At 40.8% G+C, this 19,943-nt stretch overlaps 1 protein-coding gene and 1 long non-coding RNA gene across 10 annotated transcripts in view; one reads left to right on the top strand and one right to left on the bottom strand.

Annotated features, from left to right (window-relative positions):
- LOC138739430 (phospholipid-transporting ATPase IB-like) overlaps nucleotides 1–19,943 on the top strand; it is a 524,646-nt gene that overhangs the window by 7,656 nt on the left and 497,047 nt on the right. For all 9 annotated transcript variants that reach the window (XR_011342240.1, XM_069891443.1, XM_069891442.1 and 6 more), the window contains exons 2-3: nucleotides 5,034–5,081; nucleotides 15,320–15,373. Coding sequence is in view for 8 of the 9 variants with exons in the window: in XM_069891443.1 (XP_069747544.1) it covers nucleotides 5,042–5,081; nucleotides 15,320–15,373 (94 nt within the window). In the remaining variant the exon portion in view is untranslated. The remainder of the gene's footprint in view (nucleotides 1–5,033; nucleotides 5,082–15,319; nucleotides 15,374–19,943) is intronic.
- Nucleotides 5,960–19,943, bottom strand: part of LOC138739434 (uncharacterized) — a 34,764-nt gene continuing 20,780 nt past the window's right edge. Inside the window, exon 3 of the long non-coding RNA XR_011342242.1 lies at nucleotides 5,960–6,429. This is a non-coding gene — a long non-coding RNA (uncharacterized lncRNA). The remainder of the gene's footprint in view (nucleotides 6,430–19,943) is intronic.

Genomic DNA, 19,943 nt, shown 5'->3' with positions numbered 1-19,943 from the left:
ACCACGGTCATCAGGGCCGTGCACTTTATTTTCACCCTGTTCAGGTATTCTAGCTGTATCCATAGCGACTGGGGATCATCATTTATGAGTGAAAAGCTATGCCAATTCTTGCTCGTAAGGGGCATTGCCTCAAGCAGGACGACTAGCTACAATCCCCGGGGGAGCTGAAAAGCTGAAAAAGAGAACGCAATTGCCTGGAAGGCCGTGAAATTGGCTCTCTGGTTCAAAGGCCTTCCAGACTCATGCTGGCCTACCCACGGTGCTCCATTCCATAAGGTCACTCCTCTGGACAGCGACCAATACAACTCCTCATGAGCTTATGTTTAAGTTCCAGAGGAAATCCACATCTGGGACCACTCTCCTGGCTTGGCTAATGGCACCAGGGCCAGTCCTACTGAGGAAGCATGTGAGGAGGAGAAAGACAGACCCCCTGATTGAGAGGGTGCATCTGCTGCACGCCAACCCAACATATGCCTACGTGGCATACCCTGATGCCAGAGAGGACACCATCTCGATAAGAATCGAGCACATGCCGGAACTGAGGATCCAATAGCTCAAGTGTACTAGGAACTACCGAGTGTACCTTACTCAGGGTCCTGGAGGACACTGCTTTGGAAGTGGACCAATCCATCTCACAACCTGACCTGGAGCCGTCGAGTCTCACTGGTCCTGTACCACCAGGGGTCCAGGAAGTTCGGGAAGCCCAAAGTCCTCCAGTACTATGGTGCTCAACCAGAATTACTAGATCCCCTGACAGTCTTAACTTGTAAATATTTGTAAAGATTTAGTTTTTTTTGAATGAATGTCTCTGTTTTTCATACACAGGCTCAATTTTGAAGGAAGGGGTGAATGCAGTGAACTGGAATTCACTGTCCTTGTATTGTGCTGGCTCCTCCACTGGCTCCACCTTCACCTACCCCAATATAAACCCTGGTTTTTCCGCCTTACCTCGGATTCACCTGAGGACTATTTTGCCTGGTTGCAATCTATTAAAAGCATGCTTGTAATAGACACATTACAGGGTTTTTGCCAATATAGCCCCCACCCTGTTCTGGTAAACACCACACAACTGGTCTACAGTTGTGTAGTATGCACTGGCTCACTGGCCCATGGCTCACAACCTAGATCAGATCCTTCCTGGTCAATCTTCTAGTATTGCCCATGGCCCTCAGCCTGGAGTGGTGATCAGAGATGTCTCAAAGGAACAAGAGAGTGATCTGTTCCATATGGTGGGCTTTATGCTGCTGCCAGCTAGAGATGCTGGGCCAGATGTGTCCACATGACCTGTAAGGATCACAAGCGTCTGGAGGGGCCAGTTGGTACACTTACATGCCCTAGGAGAACCAACTGCTTGGCAGTCACACCTGTGAGTGGATCTAACCTTGATGACATGGGGAAATTACTTTTGACTTACCTCCTCCCTCTAGGAGCAAGCACAAGGAAATTCATTTCTCTGGGCCAGTTTCCTGTAGAATTGAGAGATCTAGGGATAGAGATACAGTTTCTTGAAAGTATCGACACAAATTACAAAAAAGGGGTGGTGAAAGTAGATGTATAGAATGCTTGCCTTCTTTGGCAGATCATTGAGTATAGAAGCAGGGATGCCATGTTATAACTGTGTAAAAAAAACTGATGCGACCACAGTTTGAATGTTGTGCATGGTTCTAGTCACTCAGCTAGAGGAAGGATGCCAATCAGCTGTAAATGATGCAGAAAAAATTCACAAGAATGTTACTGGGACTGAGAGTCTTGATAATGAGAGACTGGATAGGCTGTGACTTTTCCCCCCAGAGCAGAGGAGGCTGAGGGTGGACCTGATAGAGGTTTACAAAATCCTGAGAGGCATATACCAGGTAAATAGAGTGTGTTTCTAAGGAAGGGAAGGAGAACATAGATGTAAGGTAAAGGGGAAAGATTTAAAATGGACTGAGAGGCATTTTTTTTCTATGCATAGGGAGGTAAGTATGTGGAACAAACTGCAGAGAAAGTGGTGGGCACAATGCAATGTTTAAATAGGGACATGGAAAGGAAATGTTCAGAGGGATATGGGCCCAACAGGCAACTGGGGCTATCTTGGGTAGACAACTTGGTTGTCATTGATAAATTGGGTGAAAGTGCCTGTTTCTTTTCTGTAAAATTCTATCACTACGCTAATTATAAGTTTGAACATCTGCCCTGCTGTTTTGTCAGTGCAAATACTTTTCATATGTTGAACTTAAGTTATATCTATATGCCTGCCACAATTCTGTAGAACAGCCAGGTTGTTATCACCAGTGCCCTTGACAATATTTATCCTTCAAGCCACTAAAACAGATTATCTGGTCATTGTGGATTGCTATTTATAGATGCTTGCAGTGTGCTCACGTAAGACAGCCTTTTAATTTACAGCTGTCGTAAACACTGCTTTGCAAACCCTTACCAGTTGTACTGACTACCTATGGAGTTTGGCAGTCCATTCCACCAGTGAATCCTGAATGAGATAGACTTCCTCAGAATGTGTAGATCTTATGTCCAGTCTTTGCACATGCTGATACAATTTTAGGTGGAAAAAAAATATGAAATTATCCCCTCCACTGGCTTCAAATGAAATGTGATAGAGCAAACTGGTGAAGCTTAATATTGCCAATCAAAGCACAAAACATTACGAGTTTTAATACATCATAGATTCAATTGTACATTTTAATTTATCACAATTAGAGAACAAAAATATAAACAGTTTCATAGTATTATAATCAATGCAGATATTTTTGCAAACAAAACATGCTGATTTAACCAAAATGGTTGATTGGAAAATTGTGCATGATTTGTGTGCAGCAACTTTCATATTTATTATATCTTTCACAACCACCAACAAAATCATTTTTAAACTAAAAGTCTGAATCATTTTTATTTATTAATCTAACAATTTGCTTTTGCTCAGCTGTCTCCTGTTGGACATGAAAATAAAATCTTTCTGGGTCCAATATATCATCCATTTGAAACTGGTTAAATTGTTAGGTATATGCTGTGAGAGGATACCTATATAGAACAAACAAGTCAAGTCAGGTTTATTGTCACCCGATTGTACAAATACAACCTGACGAAACAGCATTCTCCAGTCCTTGGTGCAAAACATGCTGACACACAACCAGACATAGCACATATGCAGATAAACAATATATTTGCAAGACAAGTATTCATCTATACAAACAAATAAATAGTTTCATGAATACGAGAGCCTCGGATGGTTAGTGTGAGCAGTTCCTTGGGTTGTTCAGCAATCTCACTGCCGATGGGAAGAAGTTGTTCTTCAGCCTCATGGTGATGGCTCTGACACTCCTGTATCTGTTTCCCAACGGAAGCAGCTGAAAGCTACTGAATGTAGGGTCAAGTAGGTTATCAATGACTTTACACATCCTCTTCAGTCAACAATCCAGGTAGATTACGTCAATGGGAGGAGGGAGATCCCAATGATCCTCTGTGCCACCCTTATGGTCCTGCGGACTGATCTCCGATCCAATGTTCTACACCAACCATATCACACAACTAAGATACTTTCAATAGAGCTGTAAAAAGTTGACAGGATAGTTGCCGGTAGCCTTGCCTGTCTCAGTTTTCTCAAGAAGCAAAATCTTTGGCCACCAAGGCCAGCTCTTATGAGAGATTGGCCACCCTTCCCATAGCCGCTATTTTCCATAGATAGGGCCCTACTTTCACCCCAAAACTGTAATTTTTATGTTTACATATATTTTAAAATTGTATAGTTTTTTTTCAGTCTTATGTACGGATGGTCATAAGTCGGGGACTACCTGTACTAACCGATGAAGACAAGCATGTCACACACCCTTTTCATCACCTTTTCTATCTGTATTGCCACTTTCATGGAATTATATACCTGAACCCTTAAGTCTCTTTGTTCCACAACATGCACTAGGGCCCTATTAATCACTTTCTAAATCCTGCATTGGTTTAACCTACCAAAATGCAGCATCTCGCACTGGTCTAAGTTAAATTCTATCTTCCATTCTCATTTCATCTAGATCCCGCTGGCAGGGAATGGAATTGTTGAAGACTCTCATGAATAAGTTTGGCTGGAATGCTTTTGGCAAATTAACTCAATCTCTAGTGTTGGGAAAACTTGCCTTAGAAGTTTATTTTTGAAGACAGCAATCCAGCTGACGTGTGCAGGAAAAATTATTTTTCAATATTTGGAATATATTTAAAGTGTGGTTAAATACATCAAACATCAGTCAAAAATGCAGTAAACAGGTTGTCTGCTGTAACAAGACTCATTTAATAGTGGAGAAATGAAAATAGAAGGAATGAATGAGAGTTTATTGTCATGTACATAAGTGCAATGGACAGTTGCAGAGAAATTCTTAATAGAGTGGCAAACAATGTTTAAAATAAATTACCATTCAAGAGAAAAAATAAAGAATGAATTAAAAAGGATAGATAAGTATTCTAAGTTGCAGTTCATGCAAAAAAATGTGATGTTACATTAGAGCTAACAGATCCTTGGAGGTCCTGGAGTACTCTTATGGTTAGGGTCATCCACAGAGGTTCAAGAGCCCGGTAGTTGTTGGGGAAAAACTGTTCTTGAACCTGGAGGTGTCTGACTGCAGGTACCTGTACCTGCTGCCTTGAGGCAGCAGTGAGAAGAGAGCATGACCAGGCTGATAGGGATCCTTTAGAATGTTGGCTGTTTTCTTAAAGCAGTGGCTCGTGAAGAGAGATGAGTGCTGGGTAAAAATAAGTAGACTCATTTTACTTGTCATCAAAGAAGGAAGACTTTTGTATTCTGAACACTGCTAGTAGGTGCTGAAGCTAGTCTTATGGATAAATTGTACCTGCAAATACATTTTGTTTAAACAGTGCCTACAAATGATTGATTCAGGAAACCTACTATCCTAAGGAACAGAACACCACAATTGTACATTTCAGTTGATGAATGCAAGCATGATTGCTGTATATTTCATCACATCAAAGTGGAATAAAACTTAACTTGATACACAAAAAGGGAATTGCTACTGACTTGGTATTCATCTTTTCAGTTCCAGAAATGGAGGAATTATCAGAAGATTATGCAGAAGAAGAGAGTGGTGAGTGCACCAGTGTCATTGTATGTTTTTGACTACTTTTTTTCTGGAACAAAACCTCACTGGAATGTATGAAGTAAAATAGCCATCATATGCTAACATAGTCATGGAAATCTAAATACTGTGGGATGAGCAGCCTCCTTAACTGTATTATCTGGTTTCAACCTATTTTCTACTAATCCATTGCAGGAAAGCTCTTGCAATCTTGTGATGCTGAAGTTTTTGTGCGTAGATGTTAGTTGTAATTACACTGATTGTACTAGGTATTTGCTACAGTATAAGATGGAAACAATAATGAAAATTATATTAAAGAGTTCAAATTAGGTAAGTTTAAATCTTTGATTCTGATATATTCTCATACTTAAACTCAGCAGCAATAATTTAGTAACAGTTGTTACAACCTACAGGTTAAGGCTTGAAAACCCAAAGAAATATGCAGGAGTTAGAAAGAGCAAATGATTGAGAAGAAGAATAGATCAGAGGATGTAGTTAAGATTCATGATTACTACTGTGCTGGTAAAGGTTAGGGGAAAATTATACAATTGTTGGAAATTATGTCAGAAAGAAATGCTTCAGCAAGCAAATGGAAAAGTAAAATGTAAATTTGAGTGGGGTTAAAAGGTTACATTTTAAGAGCCAATCTTGGTACATTCAGATAAATAGCCATTTCTTGAGCTGTAAAATTCACAGAAGTTAATTTTCAAAACTTTTTGCTGAGGCTTCACATTAGGATTGAGCCACAAGGGATAAAATTAATAATCACTGGAATTGCCTTAGGAACTGTGTTTTTGAAGCTAATTACACTTTATTTAGCCATTATATTTGCATATTATATAATCATCCATTTCTTCACAATTGATAATGATATTTATGATGAGTTTATTGTCTTATACATTGTAAAATGTACATATGTACTAAAAATCTTGCTGCAGCTAAACAGGTACGACAGTGAAAAAAAAACAACTAAAAATACAACAAACAACTAAAAAACTACAATAGCACACGTAATTGAATTAAAGAGTCAATAAATAGATAATGAGTTCAGTGTGCCCGAGCGGCAAATAGCACCTTTGGAAGACTACACAAAAGAGTCTGGAAAAACAACCACCTGAAGAAACACACAAAGATCAGTGCGTACAGAGCCATTGTCATACCCACGCTCCTGTTCGGCTCCGAATCATGGATCCTCTACCAGCATCACCTACAGCTCCTAGAACGCTTCCATCAGCGCTGTCTCCGCTCCATCCTCAACATTCATTGGAATGACTTCATCACCAACATCAAAGTACTCGAGCTGGCAGAGTCCGCAAGCATCGAATCCATGCTACTGAAGACCCAACTGCGCTGGTTCCTGGCGGCCCAGAGTTAAGAATTAAAATGAGATTAGTAGTTGGTACAGCCACCATCTCACAGCATGAGACCCAGATTCAATCACAATCAGAGTTAATCTTTGTGCTCCAGTCAAAATGGGAATTATATCTGGTAAGCTACTCAACTAAGAATTCCATAGTGTTCTGAGGTATTATTTTTACCTTCCTTTCTTAATGCCAACTTGGTCACATATCTAAAATAAACTCGTAGATTAAGTTAAGGGATCAATCAGTCGAAAATGCAACAGTGGCCATTTAAAGGGATCTTTCAGAACCTTAGAATAGATTATTGTCAGTACAAAAGAAATGTACTGAAAGACAAAGTCCATAATCTGTGGTTAACTAAAAACTTAAAAAGATATTAGCAAACTTTTCAAAAAAAGCGTATCATTATGCAGAAATATGTGGGAGGCTGACTATATAATTAAAAAACAGCAAAAAATTGAAAGATTATTAAGAAAGGAGAAATAAACTAAGAGAAATATTTTAAAAATTGAAAAATCTCTTGTAATGCAGTTAGTAATGGTCCTAGAATGCATCAGAAGAATTAATAAAGGGGGATGGGAAAACAGATGACAAATAAATTAAAAGCTCATTTTACATCAGGCTTCACTAATGTCCCAGAAACAGCTATTAGAAATAGGAAGGGACTTTGGAGAAAAAGAATAGTTGTAATGGAAATAGTGCTGGACTCTGGGACCTGACAGGCTTCATCATCTGGTATCGAAAGGAATATCAAGTAAATAATTAATGCATTGGTTTTCATTTTCAAAAATTTCTTATATTCTTGAACAATTCCATGAAATTCCAAAATAGTGAGTGTAATTCCTTAATTCAAGAAGAAAGAAGAAACAAATCAGGAAATGTCATTCTGTTTAGCTTGATGGTTGTCATCAGAAAAATGTTAGAAGCTATTACTGAAACTTAAAAGCCGTGGCAGTGGAAATGCAAGGTGTTCGCCTGGCCGCTGGTGGTATTGGTCCTCTTGCCCAGTTAGCGCCTTGGTGGAGTAGTCCCGGAACTCTGTAATTTCACAATGATAACATACATGCCCACCTGAGGACCTCCCCTTTTTGGCTACCTCCCCATATTGGAGGATCAGTGGGGTGCCCTCATGGCAGACCACATGGTCACTATTAGAGTTTTCAAAGGCTCAAGGTCACGGGTGAGGACTTGTGCCATAGGACTCTGTTTCCTCATGGTTATCACCATCCATCCACACAAACCCATCTTCCAACCACGTGTCGATACACTCCCCCCACTGAACAATGGCTCAAAATTTTCCTGGGTCAGGTGTGAGCCAGACCAGCAAGTTGCTTGCAGCTGCTGTGTTTCAATCAGCTTCAAAGCTGCCTCCATGACTTTAATTTCTAGGTTGGTCACTTGCACTTGGGCCATCTACACTTCTTCCTGTAGTGCACAACAGGGATGCTGCAGGGATTCTGTATCCCTATCTTTCTGGATGCCCTGATTATTTAAATTGGATGTGATAGCCCACTAACGCCTGAATGGGGATATTGGTAACAATAGGGCTCCCCCACAACTTCCCCTGGCCTCAGGAAACCTTAGTTCTTGCAGGAGGGAGACTACCTGGTGCCCTATCTTTGCTCCGTGAGTGATCAGGCTGTCAACCCGGATGACCAGCATGAACAGCTGAACCGTAATGGGAACCCCTAGGATTTTAAATTCCTCCCTGGGGCTCCATTACTGGCTGTGGGTCACCTCCTGCTGCCCCTGTTAATGAGGAGGTACACAATCACACATGCACCTGACAGGACACACACACACACACACTGGGATTTAAGATAAAGGTAAGTTTAGAGATAAGTAAGAAATGTTATGTTATTAATAGTTTAATAAACACTTATTTTTGAATTTTCCATGGTCTGGTGAATTTTCCATTGCTGTTCCTTTGTTAGTACTAATAAGATTTGTTAGTTTGTAACAAAATTTGAGGATCATCCAGGATTTTACCAAAAATCTGATTTTAATGAGAGCTTATTTGATCAATTAAAATTTGCTTTGTTTGGTTAAATTTCTTCTTGAAAACAAATTAAAATGCTTATTGTGTGTGTGGATAAACACCAGCAATGAGTTTTGATAAATGTTTGGCAACGCTAATTTCTGTAGATTTGGATGTGGAGACTTGGTCGAAGTTGACAAAAATTGCAGATGATTATGTTTTAAACTCCAAAACTAAGTGTGGGCCAAGTGAAACTTTCCAAATGGTATTTGAAAAGTTTTTGGCATCACCAAACTTTGCAGATTTGAAAAGGGAAAGAAAGGATGAGTTGTTGCTTATCACTAAAGAGTTGCAACTTATGGAGCTAAATCAATCGATGAGAAAAATAAGTGATACAGAAAATTATAGCTGAACACTATGTAAAAGAAAAGATTTTTGGGGTGGAGGAGTTGAAACAATTTCTTGCGAGTAGATCTCTTGGCAGCAGTTACAGCTGAGAGAGATGGAGTTAGAAAAAATTAGCATTGAATGTGAGAAAGAGAAAAAGGAGTTTGAAAGGGAACTAAAGCAGATTAAGCTAAAGATAGAAAAACAGATGAGAGGAAAAAAAGAAATTAGAAAGAGAGGAAGCAGAAAAAACACAAGAGAGGAAACTGAAAGACAGAGGCAGTATGAGGTAGAATTAGAGAAAAAGAGCAGGGGAAGCCAGAGACGGGTAGGTTGAGAGAGAAAGGGAAGATTGGAAAAATTCTGTTAAAGTTAAAGATGATTATGCATAAATCCAGATCTTAAATTAAAGCCAAGTGGAACTTTTCAAAAGGGACAAAATTCTTTTACACTTGTAGATAAGAATCACCATGAGACATTTGTGCCCAACAAAGCTAATCAAGAAGGTAATTTGAAATACCTAATTAAGTTTGAAGCTGAAAGTGCTGAGCAAACTGATTTAAAAGCTATGTCTAAAAACTTTGCCAGTGGAAAAAAATGCAGGACAGAGTCATTTAAAAGGTCAGAATTCTGATTTTAAACTTAAGAATGATGACTTATCATGATCTTGGGAAGAGTTTATAGAGAGGAAACAATGCCAGATGCTTGCATTCAAAGAGATGAAACACAGGAAGTAAAAAAGGATTTACTGGTAAAATTAGGAAGGAATTTTAATATTTTGTAAAATTTAATTAGAGGAAGGATCACCACAAGTAATAGTAAAAATATTCCGAGATATTGGGCAGCTCAGTTACAACAGTGTTTTGAAGTTTAGTGATACGACTGCCACAGGTGAAATGAATTTGATTAGAGGTTTGGAGCATGATTCAGAGTCAATACCTTTGCACAAAGTATTGTTGAAATCAGAATTAGTTAATAGATTTACAATTTTACAATTTGGTATTCCATCTTTACCTCTGACTTCAATCCTATGTACAACTCAAAATTAATAATGAAATTTGCAGATGACACCATGATGGTAGGCCTGATCACGGGGACAATGAAACAGCCTATCTGGGTGAGGTTCAGCACCTAGCCTTGTGGTGTGCTGAGAACTATTTGTTACTCAATACACAGAAGACAAAAGAGATCATTGTGGATTTTAGATGGATGGGAAGCCACAAGCACATTCCGATTTATATCAATGGAGCAATGATGGAGCAATTACAGAGCTTCAAATTCCTGGGAGTCCATATCTTTAATGATCTCTCTTGGTCTTTGAATTCATCAACGTTGATCAAAAAATAACAACGATTTCATTTTTTGAGATGTATGAGGAACTCAGCCCCAGAATGGTGTTGGATTTCTATAGATATCCTATTGAGAGTGTGTTGACATACAGTATTTTGATATGGTGTGGGAATTGCTCTTCATAAGATAGGAAGGCACTCCAGCGGGTCACGTAAACTCCCCAACGAACTGTTGGAATGCAATTGCCTACCATCGAATCTATCTATAGGGGACGATGTTTGGAAAGGGCAAAGAATATCATTGGGAAGATGTTATGGGAGCCTTTGCTCAAGAACTACCGGACTTAAAAAGAGCTTTTTTCATGAAGCTGTGATAACGTTAAATACCAAGTCCTGGTGTTGAGCAGTGCTGCACTTGTATTTCAGAATCTTAATCTTTTTCTAACAATTTATTTTAGAATATTGTGGTTTTATTGGACATGGTTTTATTGGACATGGTTTATTGTGTTTTTTACTGTATTGTGTTCTATTTTATATTTTGGTCAAGGAGGAAAAACCCAACACCCAACCCCAACCAACCAATTTTCCCCTGCAACCGCTGCAACCGTGTCTGCCTGTCCCGCATCGGACTTGTCAGCCACAAACGAGCCTGCAGCTGACGTGGACTTTTTACCCCCTCCATAAATCTTCATCCGCGAAGCCAAGCCAAAGAAAGAAGAATCATGTTTCACTGGCTGGTATACCAGCATAATGACAATAAATTGTATCACATAACATCACATTTGTTAAAATAAGGATCAAATCAAGTTTTTCAGCAGATGGTATTTCATTGTTATTTGGAAATGATTTAGCAGAGGGTAAAGTTGTTCCTACAGTGAAGTTAACAGATAAGCCAGTCATTGATGAAACAGAGACAGATTTAGATATATATCCAATGTATGCAGTAATGAGGGTGATGGAGAAAAAGCTTACTAGTGAAAACAATGATGTACAAAATTATTTTAAAGGGTTTGATAGTGCACAGCAGCAGAAAAAAGATTTGTCATTATCCAGAGCAAAATTAATGGAAAGACAGAATGAATTATACTGATCTTGCTGAAGTTAGGGATAAAACACACTTTGATGAAAAAATTAAGAAAGTGCCAGTTGAATATTATGGTCAGGGTCCACTGGTTACTCCTTTAAAACCTATTTCTGTTTTTGGAGAACATTTTTCTAAAGTAATTGTGGATTGTGTTGGTCCATTACCCAAAACAAAAGCTAAAAATTAATATTTGCTGACTATTATGTGTATAGCTTTAAGGTTTCCAGAAGCCTTAATAGGAATATTAAAGCAAAAATTGTGTCTGAATCTTTCAATTCGTTCGGTTTGCCTCAAGAATTATAATCTGATCAAGGAAGTAACTTTGTCAGGTGTGTTTCAACAGATAGTTTATTAATTTGGAGCTAAACTAATTACATCATCTGCAATATCATCCAGAATCTCAGGGAGCTTTTGAGAGGTTCCATTCGACTTTAAAAACTACGATGAGGACTTATTGTTGTGTTCATTTATTTTTGTTTACTGTAAAGGAATCTACAAGAATTGTTAGGTTTTAGTACTTTGGAGTTGGTATTTGGACAAGAAGTTAGAGGACCTTTAATGTTGTTAAAGGAATAGATGGTTAATGAGGATGTGCAGTTGAATTTGTTGGATTATGTTTCAAAGTTTAAAGATCATTGGGAAAAAAGTGTGTAAAATAGCTGAGAAGAATTTGAAAGTGAATCAAGATAAAATGAAAGTCTGGGATGACAGAAAAGCAAGAAACAGAATTTTTAAACCAGGGGATAGTGTTAGTTCTGTTCTCAACAATTTCTAATGTTCTTAGAGAATGTTTAAAAGTACTTCATAATTACTTCTGAGCTGTGATTTTAAAAGATCCTCAAGTTCAACAAGATGTTTGAAACTGGACTTTAAAATGGACTTTTTCAGAATCAAGCTTAAACTGTATGTAGTGGCATTTAAGATAGAGTTAAGTAAGAAAATGTTATGTTATTAATAGTTAACAAAAACGATTATTTTGAATTTATTGTGGTGTGGTGAATTTTCCATTGCTGTTCCTTTGTTAGTACTAATAAGGTATGTTAGTTCATAACACTATGATTTCCCACATGGTTAGTACTCCACGTGTATCCAGCTGAAACTCTTTGAACCCTGCTCGCAGCGCTAATTGTCATGTTGGGAAGAGTATCAGATTTGGTGGGTTCACACACACACACACACACACACACACACACACACACACACACACACACACACACACACACACACAGAGGAGTCTTGTCATAAGTATTACAATCACATGCAACTTTAATTAAAACACAGGAGACAAATGGGAGAACAAAACAAAGGACTCTACATCACCTTTGTTGACCTCATCAAAGCCTTCGACACCGTGAGCAGGAAAGGGCTTTGGCAAATACTAGAGAGCATCGGATGTCACCCAAAGTTCCTCAACATGGTTATCCAACTGCACGAAAACCAACAAGGTCGGGTCAGATACAGCAATGAGCCCTCTGAACCCTTCTCCATTAACAATGGCGTGAAGCAAGGCTGCGTTCTCGCACCAACCCTCTTTTCAATCTTCTTCAGCATGATGCTGAACCAAGCCATGAAAGACCTCAACAATGAAGACGCTGTTTACATCCGGTACCGCACGGATGGCAGTCTCTTCAATCTGAGGTGCCTGCAAGCTCACACCAAGACACAAGAGCAACTTGTCCGTGAACTACTCTTTGCAGACGATGCCGCTTTAGTTGCCCATTCAGAGCCAGCTCTTCAGCGCTTGACGTCCTGTTTTGCGGAAACTGCCAAAATGTTTGGCCTGGAAGTCAGCCTGAAGAAAACTGAGGTCCTCCATCAGCCAGCCCCCCCACATCTCCATCGGGCACACAAAACTCAAAACGGTCAACCAGTTTACCTATCTCGGCTGCACCATTTCATCGGATGCAAGGATCGACGAGATAGACAACAGACTTGCCAAGGCAAATAGCGCCTTTGGAAGACTACACAAAAGAGTCTGGAAAAACAACCAACTGAAAAACCTCACAAAGATAAGCGTATACAGAGCCGTTGTCATACCCACACTCCTGTTCGGCTCCGAATCATGGGTCCTCTACCGGCATCACCTACGGCTCCTAGAACACTTCCACCAGCATTGTCTCCGCTCCATCCTCAACATTCATTGGAGCGACTTCATCCTGAACATCGAAGTACTCGAGATGGCAGAGGCCGACAGCATCGAATCCACGCTGCTGAAGATCCAACTGCGCTGGGTAGGTCACGTCTCCAGAATGGAGGTCCATCGCCTTCCCAAGATCGTGTTATATGGCGAGCTCTCCACTGGCCACCGTGACAGAGGTGCACCAAAGAAGAAGTACAAGGACTGCCTAAAGAAATCTCTTGGTGCCTGCCACATTGACCACCGCCAGTGGGTTGATATCGCCTCAAACCGTGCATCTTGGCGCCTCACAGTTCGGCGGGCAGCAACCTCCTTTGAAGAAGACCGCAGAGCCCACCTCACTGACAAAAGACAAAGGAGGAAAAACCCAACACCCAACCCCAACCAACCAATTTTCCCCTGCAACCCTGTCTGCCTGTCCCGCATCGGACTTTTCAGCCACAAACGAGCCTGCAGCTGACGTGGACATTTACCCCCTCCATAAATCTTCGTCCACGAAGCCAAGCCAAAGAGAAACAGTACTCAATTAACCAATGACATAGACATTTAGCTCGGACCTAGGTTGGACTCTGACAATAGTGGATCTATACTTGGCACACTCACACACTTGAGTACACACACTAAAACAGGGACTCTTACGCACAATCGGTTCCCTGTACCAATGTGGGTGTGGCTCTCTGGAAGTATTGATCTATCACAATACTGTGGCTCAGCTTCAGTGTAGTGTACACCTTACCCACGACACTTCCAGCAACATCCACAGTAGCGACCTGGCATGGAGTGATGTCTGGGGCTTGGACCACAGGGTAGAGACAAAGAATGTGCTGTACGTTGTTGTTATATACATAGCTAATCTGTGCTTCCAGCCATTAATGACCATAGGTTATTTAAATTAGCTAATGACAAGGTGTGCACTAATGGGTGGCCGGAGTCCAACCTTGATTTACAGGTAATGTGAATTCCAAATGTTTCAGACAGAGAATACACACATTCTAGGCAGGCAGGGAGGCCATATTTCCTCCGCACACAACACCTGGGCATGCCCAACACAAGTGCACCTAATGCAACCTGGTCTATTTCCCTCTGTAAATATTCAAGTGTTGCATAGTGAATAGTAGCAGTTTGAATTTCCTGAGTTAAGTGATGTGGCTAGCTTTCAATCTGGATAATGTTAACTTTAAATTGTAAAACACTTGGGAGAGAAAAAAGTGGGTACTGAAGAACTACTATCTGAGCTGGATGCAACCGAAAGAATAGCAGAGAACTACTCTCATATACCCACCATGCAATTACAAAATCTTGTTATTTCTGGATTTGGCCAAATTGGTGTCACATTAGCTTCAGCATCACAGTGTTAGTAACCCCTGTAATTTTAATGAACTTTTCTTAAATTCAGGGGTTTTGGACTTTGCAGTCCTGGTTTCATTCCTGGGTTTGGTTGTTTTTGAACTAATCCATTATCTGTTCTGTTATTTAATCATCTCCCACACTATACCTAAAGTACACATTTCCTTTCTTTCTCAATGCCCTATCTTTCTGTATTTGTTCTTTATAAAAGGCTTGTACATAACACCTCCTAGTTCGGATGACAAGTCGTGATCCAATACAACTCTGAACTTCCTCTCTTGATTAGATGCTGGAGATCATGCTCCAGAAATTTTTGTTACTTTCATTTCAAAATTTCTGCTACTGAAGTATTTTGCTTCTCCAATAACTATTTTGGATTAGTTACTAAAACCAAAAAAAAATGAAAAGGCTCAACACTGAGATTACCAAATCATGAGTGAGTTTAAAAAAAAATCTGGTCAGCCCAGAACCATTTCCACTTCACCATTCTTTTCAGTGGGTAGTGGCTTGGAATGATCAGTGGAATTTGATGTGAATGAAAGTGTGCAGGTAGCATTTGTGGTTTCTTCTCTATAGCTTTCCAAATTTGGTCAAATATAAAGATATTAAATCACCTTGACAATTCCTCTTACTTAAGGCAATCTGTTTTTTTTTTCTCAAACAGATTCAACTGATTTCAAATGCAGAAGATGTTGGAATAATTGTTCTGATTATCTTGGTAAGTCTAAGTGGTCAGAAATTACCACAATTTTCATCATAGTTCTTCTAGCGGTTTGTTTTTTTTTCCATTCTCAATCTCCTCATTCATCTTCCCATCTCTGAAATTAGTGTTTTGATGCATTTCTAAAATGCTGTTATGGTGTTGTATTTTTTTGTTGAGCACTTGACATTTTTAGTTGAATAATGTTTCCAAAATTGGGTAGGGTGAAATGTGAAAGTCATATAAATTTAAAGAAGATCGGCATGTTCCTCTTTAAAATTGGAGTTTTTTTTTTAAATTTAAGGATCAATGTGTAAGGTTACCAATTGGCCCAGCATTAATTTGTTTTGTTATTTTAAATGAATGTCAAACAAATTGCTGTTCAGGCCCATCGACTGTGTAGCAGGCCTTTCTGTTTATCTTTGGAACAATTTTGCCTCCATCTTCCTAATGTAATTTTTGGAATTGTGTGAGTCACTGTGATTTATTGAAACAGGCCAATTCTTTTGCTGGAACTGTTTCAATGAATATAATTACTCATGAATTACAGTTCATAAGCTGGTTCGTTAATTTATGGATCTGAGTAAGTAAATTACAATATTACGACAAAATTATTCCAACATTTTGTTGTCTCTAATTTTAGTTTATAACTTGTCTATTATTGGATCAAATATCCATACCATTTTCATTATATGGTTTGCAATATTTTCAAGCCTATTATCAGGATTTTAGGAGATTTCAATTTCTAAATCTATATTATTTTAATCTTTTTAAAAAAATTGCAACACAACGGTCTCTTTTAGAGCCACAATATTTGTCAGTAGATGTGGAAAAATTATTGAAAAGCATGTCTTCTCCATCCTCTGTCATTCTACTTATTTGACTGCAACTAATTTGTAGGTAATTTGAAGTTCTTAAAAGAAAAAAATATAACCATGCAGTTGGATGGTTTAATAATAGACACTTATAAATTGTCTTCTGATCTAAAAGCATGCTGATGAACTAAAGCATAAATAAGATGGATGTTGTACATAAACCTGAAATGCTTCCTCCTGCACCAACTATTCAGCCACTTGTTCATTCACTTCAACTTTCTATTCCTACCTTCAGCAGCACTGGAAGTAATCCAGAGATTGGGCAAAAGATATAGAGCTCAAATGCTTTAACGTAGTGTAGTGAACTGGGATTCACTAGAAGTATGCTGTACTGATGACTGGTCCCACCTCCCAGCTTCTCCCCCAGGGGCCCGTATATAACCCTGATTTCCAACCTAACCCAGAACCCCTCTGAAGCCTGTATATAAGCTATTAAAAGTGTTTGTTCTTCCTCCAGTCAAGTGTGAGCTTTTATCTATGCTACAATTTTATTAGGTTGCAAACAAGGATGGAGGCATTGCTCAACCCCAGCATGCTATTAATAGACCCCAGTCCCCCAACGCAGCTAGATTGCTTCCAGGCCTACCTGAACGTGACCCCAGGGATCTCTTCCATAAAGATAAGCTCCAGAGGTCGGTGTTCATCTCAAGTGTATGGACGAAGGGTATGCAGTCGTCTGAGACTGCCCGACATATGAGGACGCCGTTGAGGCACTGAAGGGCCACTATATGAAGGCCCCAAATGAGATCCTAGCGAGGCATCGGCTCACCCTAAGCTGCCTGGAAAGTCAATTGACAACTATCTGCTGGATCTCTGGACGCTGGCTAAAAAGTCCAGGTATGAGGCTGCTTTGGGCTGTGTCCAGGAAAATGAACAGATCCGGGACACTAGTTGCAGGGGTCCACTTGAGGTACATGAGGCAGTGACTGCTCGAGTCAGTAAGGAAGGACCTCGCTAGCCACGTTGAACTGGCCAAATTACTGGAACAGGCCAGTCTTGAGAACGATTACCTCGAGGTCAGTGAACTCATGTTCTTGGGTGAGCACCTCCAAGGACCAGCTGCTCCTGCTACAGTGCCCCCCGCTCTAACAGCTGCCACTTTCTGAGCCCGGGAGAGCTTTTTCTGCAGCAAGGCACAGCACCTTTGTGCACGCTGCCTAGCCAAATACTTGGCGTGATCCAGTTGTGGGACATTGGGCAAAGGTCTGCCACGCGAAGGGAGGTCTGGGAAAGTCCATGGCCTGTACCGCTCCTGGAACTGATTTGAGCCCCAAGCTGTCTGCCCCAGACTTGCCCGAGATCGACTGCTGTGCAACCCACCTCTTATGGAAACAGCATAAAAAGGCTTGGCGGCCATCTTGCAGCGGCTCGATTTTGAATTCAGCGCCATCATCATCGACAGAGGAGGATGGAGAGTGGCCATCTTGCTGCGCCATGAGGTCAGCACCATCTTATCTACACAGGTCGACTCAGGACGAAGGGGGCCACTCGAGGGAAGAACACAGCATTTCTAGCAACCTGGCATCGCTGGTCCTCGACCAAAATAGACCTCACCAGTTCAGCAACTCAGTGGTGATGAAGGTAAACAGACATTCAACCAAGTGCCTAATTGACACAGGCTCCACAGAAAGTTTAATCGACTCACAGACTGTGCAAAAATATAACTTAAAAAGTACCCCTCTAGTTACCGAATCTTCCAAGAGTTCCAGTCCCATTCGGCACATGTACAGAAACATTGTATAGTTCATCTGTCATTTGAAGGGGGGGAATTTCGTAAATATCACATGTACATTTTAGATGAATTGTGTGCTCCAGTATGGTTGAGTCTGGACTTCCTGTGTCACCTTAAAAGCGTAACTTTGGAGTTTTCTGGTCCCCTTTCCCCAGTAACGGTTTGGAACGGAGGGCCCTCAGAACCAGGACCCACTTACAGCCTCTTCACGCTGAACATCGACCCCCAACCCCCCCACCCCACAGTTCCTGACTGTAAGCCCATTGCCACCAAGAGCACGAGGTACAGCGTGCAGACTGAGTGTTTATAAAGACAGAGACCCAGTGCCTGCTGGAGGAGGGGATCATCGGAACCCAGCACCAGCCCGTGGAGAGCGCAAGTGGCGGTAATAAAGGGGGAAAACAAGTCCAGGTTAGTGATTGCCTATAGCCAAACAATTAACAGATACCCACTCCTGGACGAATACCCCCTCCCTTGCATTTCGGATATGGTTAACGATATCCCATGGAATCGAATCTATTCGACCATTGACCTGAAAGCTCCCTATCACCACCAATCCATTCTGAGGACCACCCATACATGGCATTTGAGGCTAATGGTTGACTCTATCAGTTCCGGGGGGTCCCTTTCAGTATTACCAATGGGGCGTCTATTTTCCAGCGGCAGATGGACAGGATGGTGGATGAGTTCAGGTTGAAGACTACGTCCCCTACCTCGACGATGTCACCATCTGTGGACACACCAGGGAAGACCAATCTCCAGAGTTTTCTCCATGCAGCGAGAGCCCTGAATCTCACTTACAATTCTGACAAGTGTGTATTCAGGACTACACGACTAGCTATCCTTGACTACATGGTGGAGAATGGTGTCATTGGCCCCGACCCCGATAGGATGCACCCCTGTTAGAGCTTCCCCTCCCCAGAATCACAAAGGCTTTGAGGAGATGCCTGGGGTTTTTCTCATATTACGCCCAGTTGGTCTTCAATACGCCGACACCTCTTAAATACGCCGACGCCTACCCCTCTTAAAGGCCATCACTTTCCCCCTTTTGGCTGAAGCCCTGACAGCTTTTAATTACCTCCAGTAGTCAAGAATGTACCTTTCCAAGTGGAAAGTGATGCTTTGGACGTAGCCCTGGACACTACTCTCAATCAGGCAGGCAGGCCGGTTGCCTTTTTCTCATGGACGCTTCAAGGCCACAAGTTCTGAAACCTGTCTGAAGAAAAGGAGGCTCAGGCCATGATAGAAGCTGTAGGGCACTTCTACTTGGCTGATAGAAGATTTACACTCCTCATGGACCAGCGCTCTGTCGCATTCATGTTCAGCAACACTAAGAGGGGAAAAATCAAGAATGAAAAAATTATGAGGTGGAGGATCAAACTCTTCACCTACAATTTTGACATTGCCTAATGGCCAGGGACCCTTAACAACTCTTCAGATGCCTTGACAAGGGGATGCTGTGCCTCTAAACACACCGGTCAACTATGGACCATACCCAATGAGCCCTGCCATCCAGGGGTCACCTGCATGACTCATTTTGTCAAGTCCCGCAACCTACCCTACTCAATAGAAGATGTCAGGGGAATGACCAGGTCATGCCAAGTCTGCACTGAGTGCAAGCCACACTTTTTTGTCCTGCATAAGTGAACCTGATTAAATCATCTAGGCCCTTTGAGTGGCTCAGCATCGATTTTAAGGGACCTGTCCCCTCCACGAACGGGAACATCTACTTACTTTCGAATATTGGAAACTTGGTTCGAAGAAAAAGGGAGGCGTACATTAGATATAAGAAGCATGGAGTTAAGGAGATGTTTGAAAGATACATTGAATGTAAGAGGAATCTTAAGAGAGGAATTAGGAAAGCTAAAAGAAGGTACGAGAAAACTATGGCAAGCAGGGTGAAAACAAATCCAAAAGAGTTCTACAAATATGTTAATGGTAAGAGGAAAGCTAGAGACAAAATTGGTCCCTTAGAAAATCA

The sequence above is a fragment of the Narcine bancroftii genome, chromosome 7 (genome assembly GCF_036971445.1).
Source record: "Narcine bancroftii isolate sNarBan1 chromosome 7, sNarBan1.hap1, whole genome shotgun sequence".
Classification (NCBI taxonomy): domain Eukaryota; kingdom Metazoa; phylum Chordata; class Chondrichthyes; order Torpediniformes; family Narcinidae; genus Narcine; species Narcine bancroftii.
The sequence above is the reverse complement of the archived record's forward strand: the minus strand, read 5'-3'. Positions and strand labels throughout refer to the sequence as shown.